Genomic DNA, 10036 nt, shown 5'->3' with positions numbered 1-10036 from the left:
CCAGGACCACCCGGGCCCAAAAGTGGCTGCGGAGAGGCAGGCAGTCAGGCCGAATGACCCCCTTGATCGCCCACTGCCTGGACCAGTTGTTGGCCACTTTGGCCAGGCCCAGGCGCAGTCCTGCGAGGAGGTCCCCCGACCTGCCCGCTCCCCTCTGCACTGGGTGACCAAAGATCAGGAGCGTGGGACTGAAGTGCAGCCCCTTCAAATAATGGAAGAGGGAGACTCCGTGTGTAACGCCTTTGGCGATCGATGAGTGTGTTTTTGAAACATTGAATGGGGAACAGAGCCAAAATATTCCTACACAGCGCCCTAATCAGAATAGCAAATATGACTGCAGATGCTTTAACAAGAGATCCCAAACCTTAGGCAAAATAAAATACATATAGATCTCCAAGCTGGGTACTTAAATATATTGGTGTATATAGATATACACATACACATAGGTGAAGCGTCAAACGGTAAAACTACATTAATTTTGAATTTTCTTTTAAAGTAATAAATTTTAAAATTTATAAAAAGGTACTGCGATCAGACTCTGCATTCGAAAACCAAAGTCCTAACACAGATCTAGTCTCGTTAGCAAAGTCCGTTCAAGAATATCAACAAAAGCAGATGAACGCAACCTGCACGCGGAAATTTGTAGTTCCTTAAAAATGATCAAGCATCCAGTACGCAAAACTCAAAGTGTAAAATATTAATCCCACAAAATAATCCCCCTGCAAGAGTGCAAAGTGGCAAATTTGGTGCAGTAGACGAGGCGGAAGTGTTGGGTTCAGGGGCGGCACCAGGAGTGGCGCGGACACCAGGGCTAAGCCATAGCACTGAAAGAAGCAGACTAGCAACATGACGGTTGTAACACAGAGTCGGCTCTTTGCTTCCTTGCCGTTTTAAACAAAAACTCAGGCCCCAAAAAGAGTGGTTGCTGAACCGTGAGTACTCGCATTAAGTCCTGGCCGCAAGAGAAGGACAAAAGGAAAAAGACAGGTTTGGCTCCGTGTGCGCCAGGTGCTGGGAGCCGTGTGAGCGCAGCGCAGCGCCGAGCCGAGCTGCTGCAGTGGGAAGGTTTCCCGGGAGCGGCTCGAGCTGAGCGGCAGGAGCCGGGTTCGGTCCCGGTCTCGAGGAGCGAGCGCGAGCCGCGATGGGGCTCCCGACTCTGGAGTTCACTGACTGCTCCCTGGATAGCCCAGACTTCAGGGATCGGCTCAAAGCACACGAGATCGAGCTCGAGCGCACCAACAAGTTCATCAAGGAGCTCATTAAAGACGGCATCATGCTGATTAACGCGCTGAAAAGTAAGTGGATTTAAAAAAAACTTTCGAGATTATGGGAAAAGTTTGAATGAACGGGAAAGAGCACCCCTTGTGGCTATGGCCAACACATCTGTAGAAACTAAGTTTGTTGACGCTTTCGAGGCTTGAGCAGTTAATGTTTTCTAGGAATAAAATAACAAACTTTGCTGGTCTATTTATAATAAAATCACGAAAGATTATATGGCAAAATTTACTTTTTATATGAATAATTAGAAAGGGCAACAACCCGAAGTTACTGTTAATAATAGGGAGATAATTGATAAACTAGACAAACTTGGAAAGGATAAAACTAAAGTCCGGATGGATTGCATACTGAAATAAACTAAGGAAGAGATAGCAGAGGCACTATATACCTGGCCGACAGTTCATGTTATTCCTATATTCAAAGGGGAGATAGAACAAATCCAGAGACCTATAGACCAGTTAGCTTAACATCAGTTTTAGGAAAGATAATGAAATCTTTACTCAAGAGGTAATAGAAAATAATAAAGAAACCAAAAAAGATAATAAAGAATAGTCAGAATGGATTTTAAAAGGGAAGGCCATACTTGACCAATCTTCTTGAATTCATTGAAGAAGTAATGCAGTGGATGGACTTTCATAAGGCACCATATAATACACTTGTGATTAAGGTGGATTCAGGGCATAAGTAGCAGAATTGTTAACCAGCTGTCTGAAAGAGAGAGTAGGGGTTCAAGAGAGAGTGTAGGGGTTCAAGACAGTTACTCAGACTGGCAGATTGTGGATGTGTTGTTCTACAAGGATCAGTGCTGTTTTTCACCATTTACATAAAGGCTCGTGAATCGAAAGTACAATATCAAAGTTTGTGGATGACGCCAAAATGGTGGGTATAGTTAACACTGAGGAAGACTGCGACAAAATGTAAGAGGACATTAATAAACTTGCAGAATTGGTTTGTAAATGACAAATGAATTTCAATATAGTTAAGTGTGAGGTGGTGCATGATGGTAGAAGGAATAAGGAGGCCACCTACTTCTTGGAAAATCAGAGGCTAGCTGGGGTAGAGGCGCAAAGATAGGGGTGCAGATTCACAAATAATTAAAAGTAGCAACACAGGCTAAGAAAGCCATAACCAGTGCAAACAAATCACTGGGGCTCATTTCTGGAATCTAATTCCAAAGCAGAGGAGTTATGTTAAACTTATACAGAACCTTGGTTAGGCCACACTTAGAATACGGTGCACAGTTCTGGTCTCCATATTACAAAAAGGATATAGAGGCACTGGCGAAGGTTCAAAAAAGATTTACAAGGATGATACCAGACCTTGGAGGTTATAAATATCAGGAAAGACTGAACAGGCAGGGGCTCTTTTCTCTAGAAAAGAGAAGACTGAGGTGTGACCTAATAGAGATCTTTAAAATTATGAAGGGGTTTGATAGGGCAGATGTAGAGGATTTTTCCACTTGTGGGGGAGTCAAAAACTGGGGGCTATAAATTTAAGACCGTCACTAATAAATCCAATAAGGAATTCGGGAGAAACTTCTTTACTCAAAGTGGTGAGAATGTGGAACTTGCTACCGCATGGAGTGGTTGAAGCGATTAGCATAGATGCATTTAAGGGGATGCTAGATAAGTACATGAGGGGAAAGGGATAAAAACAGAAAATGCAGGTCAGGCAGCATCTGTGGAGAGAAACAGAATTAACGTTCATCAGAACTGGAAAAAGTTGGAGATGTAACAGTTTTTAAGCAAGTACATAGGCAGGGAAAGGGTGGAGGGGAGGAAACAACAAAAGGGAAGGACTGTGTTGGGGTGGAAGGCAGGAGAGATTAAATGATAAAAGGGATGATGGTGCAAGGCAAAAGTGGGTGGTAATGGGACAAGTAAAGAAACAAAAGATGGGTCTAGAGGAGGTGTAAATGGCGATAGCAAAATACTGCAGATGCTGGAAATCCGAAATAACAACAGGAAACGCTGGGGAAAAACTCAGCAGGTCAGGCAGCATCGGTGGAGAGAGAAACAGAGTTAACGTTTCAGGTCGATGACCTTTTGTCAGAACTGGAAAAAAAGCAGGAAATAGAAAGCAAGTTTGGGGGCTGGGAAAAGGGGGAGGATGAAAGAACAAAAGGGAAGGTCAGTGATGGGATAGAAAGCAGGAGAGATTAAGAGACATTAAGAGCTATTCAAGGTGAGGTGGAAATGGGACAGGTTAAGGAACAAAGGATGGCTCTAGATGGGGTGTGAATTGCGCTGGCAGAATGAAGGACAGCTGAAGGGAGGGAAGAAAAAAACAAAAAATGTGGATTAAAAAAAGAAAATATATATGTGATAGGGGCCGAGGTTATGATCTGAAATTGTTGAACTCTATGTTGAGTCCAGAGTGCTGTAGAGTGCATAATCGAAAGATGAGGTGCTGTTCCTCGAGCTTACACTGAGCTTCCGTGGAACAATGCAAGAGGCCGAGGATGGTGAGGTCTGAGTGGGAATGGGGTGGTGAATTAAAGTGACAGGCGACCGGAAGCTCAGAGTCCCCCTTACGGACTGAATGGAGGTGTTCCGCAAAGCAGTCACCCACCCAATCTGCGTTTGGTCTCCCCAATGTAGAGGAGACCACATCGTGAGCAGCGAATACAGTATACTAAATTGCAAGCAATAGGAGAATGATTACCAACAGCTGCTGTCTGGGGAGAAAATAGGGTAGTGTTTTTGATCTGAAATTGTTGAACTCCGTGTTGAGTCTGGAATGGTGTAAAGTGCCTAATCAAAAGATGAGGTGCTGTTCCTTGAGCTTCAGTAGAACAGTGTAGAAGGCCAAGGACAGGGCGGTCAGAGGAGTGGGGCGGAGAAATAAAATGACAAGCGACTGGAAGCTCAGGGTCACGCTCGCGGACTGAGTGGAGGTGTTCCACAAAGCAATCATCCAATGTGTGTTTAGGCTCCCAAATGTAGAAGAGACCGCATCATGAGAAGTGAATACAGCTTACTAAATTGAAAGAAGTACAAGTAAATCGCTGTTTCAATGGAAGAAGTGTTTTTGGCCCTGGACGGTGAGAAGGAAGGAGGTAAAAGGGCAGGTGTTGCATCTCCTGCGCTTGCACAAGAAGGTGCTGTGTGAAAGGGAGGAGGTGTTGGGGGTGGTTGAAGAGTGGACCAGGACCAGGGTGTTGCGGAGGGAACGCTTCCTTCGGAATGCTGAAAGGGAAGGGAAGATTTGTTTGTTGGTGGCATCACGTTGGAGGTGGTGGAAATGGTGGAGGATGATCTGTTGAATGTGGAGGCTGGTGGGGTAGAATGTGACAAGGGGAACCCTATTGTGGTTTTGGGAGGGAGGGGAAGGGGTGAGCCCAGAAGTGCAGGAAATGGGACGGACACTGTTGAAGGCCCTGTCAACCACGGTGGAGGGGTATCCTCAGTTTAGGAAAAATGAAGATATCATAAGCACTGGTATGGAAGGTGGCAATGTCAGAATAGATGAGACGGAAAAACTTGGAGAATGGAAAAGAAGAATATGTTGATGGGGTGAGTTGAAGTAAAGTAGGAGGAGGCTCGTGTGGAGCCTCACCAGCATAGGGACCTGTTGGGCCGAATGGGCTGTTTTTGTGCTAGAAAATTCTATGTAATTCTACGTAATAATTATATCACCACAAGTTTTAAGGAAACACTTCTCTGCCTCTGTTAAAATATATACTAGTGTGAAAGAAGAAACTTGTATTTTCTTTGTGTCGTTCACGACTGCAGGACATGCAAATTGCTTCACAGCCTATGAAGTACTTTTGCAGCGTAGGGAAACGCAGCAGCCAATTTGCGCACAGCATAGACCCACAAACATCAATGAGATAAATGAGCAGATAATCTGTTTTAGGTGTTGGTTGAGGGAATAAATATTGTCCAGGACACTGGGAATTCCCCAGCTTGAATAGTACCAAAGGATCTTTTACATCCATTTGAGAGGGCAGAGGGAGCCTTGGTTTAATGTCTCATTTAAAAGACAGCACCATCCGCAGTGCAGCATTCTCTGAGTACTGCACTGAAGTGTCAGCCTGGGTTAAATGTTCAAGTATCTAGAGTGAGGCTTGAACCCATGACCTTCTGAATCAGAGGCCAGGACTGATACCTGTGCATGTTGCATTATAAACTCTTTAAGGATCATAAATGAATAACCGTTCTAAAAATGTGTTGCATTTTCTGCACAGTGACTATACTCAGATTTTGATGTTATGTAGGAGATTGGACTGCTGCCTTTAGAAGTGCCTAGACGTCCCTGAAGAAATGACTCACTCTTGTGCCTCTATGTTAAAGGCGCAATATAAATGCAATTTGTTGTTGTTGTTGCAGGGTGCACGAGAGCAGTGATGCAAATGGCTAGAGTTTGTTCCAGCTGGTATTATTCTATCTAGTGGTATGATTTTCCAGCCATTGGGTTGTATGGATCTCCTTGACTATAGGGAAAAGATAAATGCAGAATTCAAGTTACAAAGTGCAATTTTCAAACTGCATAAACTTTTGAATGTGCAATTGTTTGTGGCAGGTGCCTTGGAATTTGTTCTGTAGTACAAAGGATGTGGATCCCACTCTGACTTGAAGCACTTCTCTAAAATAAATGAAATGTTAAATACAACCCTGTGAAGTTATTGGGCAATTTTTTTAGTCCATTAACCATTTATGTAAAACATCACATCTTTTATGTCAAATTACAACTGTCTGTTCTAAACCCAGTGATTTGATATTTCTTTCACAAGCTGGCGGATCACCCTTCCCCCTTTATGCATAATTTTACAAATTTGTTTGGAATTACTGTCAGAACATCAGACATAATGACATACAAGTTGTGGCACCATTGATACTACAACAAACAACTGCTAAACTACTAATTATGTTTTCATAACACACTTCATATACAGATTGACGTCTTGAAGCTCTTTATTTGGCAGAGAATAAAAGTTGATGGTAGAAGACAGAGAGTAAGGATAATTGTTATGTACTCTAATTGGAAGGAAGTGGCTCGTGGTGTCCCACAAGAATCTGTGCTGGTGCCTCAACTATTCACTGTATTTATTAATGATTTAGATAACTTAATAGAGAACCATATATCCAAGTTTGCTGCTGACAAAGATAGGTAGCATAGTAAGTATTGTAGATGGGAGCATAAAATTACAAAGAGGCATTGATAGATTAAGTGAGTGGGCAAAACTGTGGCTGACCGATTTCAACGCAGGTAAGTGTGATTTTATCCATTTTGGACCAAAAAAGGATAAATCCAAGTATTTTTGAAATAATGAAAAACTAGGAATAGTGGAGGTCCAAAGAGATTTAGGGGGCCATGTACATAGATCACTAAAATGTAGTAGTCGGGTACAAAAAATAAGCAAAAAGTCGAATGGAGTGTTAGCCTTTATATCTACAGGGCTAGAATATAAAGGGGAGAAAGTTTTGCTACATTATACAAAGCCCTGGTTAGATTACATCTGGAGTACTTTGTAAGGTTCTGGGCTCCGCACATTAGAAAGGATATATTGGCCTTGGGAGGAGTGCAGCACAGGTTCACCAGAATGTCACCAGGGCTCCAAGGGTTAATTTATGACGAGTGATTACATAAACTAGGCTTGTATTCCCTGGAATATAGAATGTTAAGAGGTGATTTGATTGAGGTTTTTAGGATTGTGAAAGAAATTGAGGAGTCGGGGGGGGGGGGGGGGGTTGGTGGTGGAGTCGGGGGGGGGGGGGTGGTGGAGTCAGGGGGGGTGGAGTCGGTCGGGGGGGGCGGAGTCTTGGGACAAGGGGACATCACCTTAAAATCAGAGTCAGGCCATTCAGGAGAGAAGCTAGGAAACACTTCTGCATACAAAGGGTGGTAGAAGTGTGGAATTCTCTCCCACAAAAAACAGTAGATGCTAGTTCAATTAATAAATTTAAATTCGAGGTTGATCGATTATTGCGAGCCAAGGACATAAGAATAGAACATAAGAACAAGGAGCAGGAGTAGGCCATAGGGCCCCTTGATCCTGCTCCACCATTCAATAAGATCATGGCTGATCTTCTACCTCAACTCCACTGTCTCGCCCTATCCTCATATCCCTAGGTTCCCTTGGTGTCCAAAAATCTATCAATCTCAGTCTTGAATATACTCAACAACTGAGCATCCACAGGTCTCCGGGGCAAAAAATTCTAAAGATTTACAACCCTTTGAGTGAAGACATTTCTCCTCATCTCAGTCCTAAATGCCTTATCCTGAGACTATGACCCTCTAGTTCTAGACTCTCCAGCCAGGGGAAACATCTACCCTGTCAAGCCCTGTAAGAATTTTATACGTTTCAATGAGATCACCTCTCATTCTTCTGAACTCCAGAGAATATTAGCCCATTCTACTCAATCTCTCCTCGTAGGACAACTCTCTCATCCCAGGAATCAATCTGGTGAACCTTTGTTGCACTTCCTCCAAGGCAAGTATATCCTTCCTTGGGTAAGGAGACCAAAACTGTGCACAGTACTCCCGGTGTGGTTCATCAAAGCCCGATATAATTGCAGCAAGACTTCCTTACTCTTCTACTCCAATCCCCTTGCAGTAAAAGCTAGTATACCATTTTCTTTCCTAATTGTTTGCTGTACCTGCATGTTAACTTTGTGATTCATGTACAAGGACACCCACATCCCTCTGAATACCAACATTTACTAGTCTACTTACCTTTATTAAAAAAAAAAAAATTCTGCTTTTCTATTCTTCCTACCAAAGTGGATAATTTCACATTTCCCCACATTATACATCTGCCTCCTTCTTGCCCACTCACTTAACCTGTCTATATCCTTTTGCAGCCTCTTTGCATCCTTCTCATAGCTTACTTTCTCACCTCGCTTTGTGTCATCAGCAAGTTATTAATATAGATAGATAGATAGATTGTTAATAGCGGAGGCCCAAGCACTGATCACACCACTAGTTACAACCTGCCAACCCAAAAATGACCCGTATTAAGGGATATGGAGCCAAGGTGGGTGGATGGAGTTAGGATACAGATCAGCCATAATCTTATTGAATGGCTGAATGGCCTACTCCTGTTCCTATGGGATGGAGGAGGGAATGAAAACATTTGGAAAGGTGGATGAAAACATGGTTGAAGACGAGGGTTTTTAAGAAGGCCTTAAAAGCAGAGATGGAGATATAGTGGAAGGATTTCCAGAGGGCAGATTTTCGTGACTTAAATGAAGAGCTGCTGATGGTGGAGTGTTAGAGACCAGCGAGGAGTAAGCCAATGTTGGAGGAGCACAGGGTCCACTTGGATGCCTACAGAAGATTGCTGAGGTAAGATGGGCTGAGGCCATGGAGTGTTTTGTGTACAAGGTAAGAATATTGAAATCAATTTTCTGGGGCATGAGGAGCTGATGGAGCTTAGTGAGGACAGTGTTGGTAGGAGTGCAGAACTAAATACAGTGGAAGATGTGAGCTGTGACATTCTGAGTAAGTTTTAGTTTGTGGAGGATGGAAGGTAACAAGGATATTTTTGGAGAAATTAAGCCTTGAGGTAACAAATATGCATGTTAGGATTTTTACAGCAGTGGGGAAGAGTTAGGGACAGAGGTGGGGCGGTCAATGTTTTAATGGTGCAAGAATATGGAATTGAACTACAGTTGGGAAAGGAAGCTTGAGTAATACGCCTGCAATGGGAAGATGATGATAAAGCTGATATTCTGGAAGGACGAGATCAAATAGGTTGAAGGGCCTTATTCACCCAAACATTTCTGTGACCTCTGGACCTAGCCTGAGTTTGCAGATGGGGAGGTCAGGAGTATCAAAGATGCTGGTGGGAGCCGAAGAGGACAGCTTTGATTTTTCCAACATTTTAGCCTATTGAAATTTCAGCTCATCATAGTCTTAATGTACATCCTCTATTAGTATGTAATTTTGTATGCGGTGATGGAATGTTACCACTAATAACGCAGTATTATCTAACTTAAATCTTTAAGATGCATCTTAAAGATTTAAAAAATAGTAGTTCCAGGATACTAAAAGTAGAAAAGTTGAGGACAAACTTGTGATGCAGTGGGTTAGCATACTATCCTTTAAACTCTGCAATCTGAGTTTAAATCTAACTTGAACTAATGCCCTTTAATGCTGCTGTAAGGGTCCTATCAGTTTGGACAGTCTTGGCCCAATTCCTAATGGGTATGTATCTACAACAGGGGTATCCAAACTGTGACTCTTGGATCAGATGGGGGCCCCTAAACCTGGCAATTTGTCCCTTGAATACCAGGCAACTTGGTCCTTTTGGCACTTTAATTTCTTATTTGCTAATTTGACTTCTTTGAATTTTGTGGCCCTGGAAGTTTAAAAAGAGCTGTTTTGGTGATTTTTGTCTCATTGACAGATAAATTGTAAGTCTGTTAGTGTCAGCCACTTGAGAAATATGCAAATTTTGGGAACATTGATGTGAACTTCTTATGTGTTCCCTGAAGTTTCACGGTCCACAATGATGTGTACAGAAATGAAAAGCTTGGATACCCCTGGTCTGTAGGATGAAACTATTCCTAATTTAGCACTAAATTGGCAGTCTCAGAGCCTGCAGGATGGATGGTGTGGGAAATAGGAATATCAAACTGGGGTGTTTTTTGAGGCTGGGATGGAAACCCACTGTTGAGAACTTGGAGCAGCACAGAGGGAGCTGGTTGTGCTATATTTGACATTGGGTACCTGAATTGATCCTTTTGCTTTGAGCACAAAACTTTACAGAGACGCTTTAAAATTTAATTTCACTGGCTCATTACTTAAAGGA

At 42.8% G+C, this 10036-nt stretch overlaps 1 protein-coding gene across 1 annotated transcript in view; it reads left to right on the top strand.

Annotated features, from left to right (window-relative positions):
- Positions 1-758: 758 nt before the first annotated feature.
- Positions 759-10036, top strand: part of arhgap42a (Rho GTPase activating protein 42a) — a 604917-nt gene continuing 595639 nt past the window's right edge. Inside the window, exon 1 of the mRNA XM_085998730.1 lies at positions 759-1295. Coding sequence (XP_085854856.1) covers positions 1142-1295 — 154 coding nt within the window. The 5' untranslated portion in view covers positions 759-1141. The remainder of the gene's footprint in view (positions 1296-10036) is intronic.

This window comes from Somniosus microcephalus, chromosome 10 (genome assembly GCF_052327205.1).
Source record: "Somniosus microcephalus isolate GS21.2 chromosome 10, FLI_Smic_1.0, whole genome shotgun sequence".
Lineage (NCBI taxonomy): Eukaryota > Metazoa > Chordata > Chondrichthyes > Squaliformes > Somniosidae > Somniosus > Somniosus microcephalus.
The sequence above is the reverse complement of the archived record's forward strand: the minus strand, read 5'-3'. Positions and strand labels throughout refer to the sequence as shown.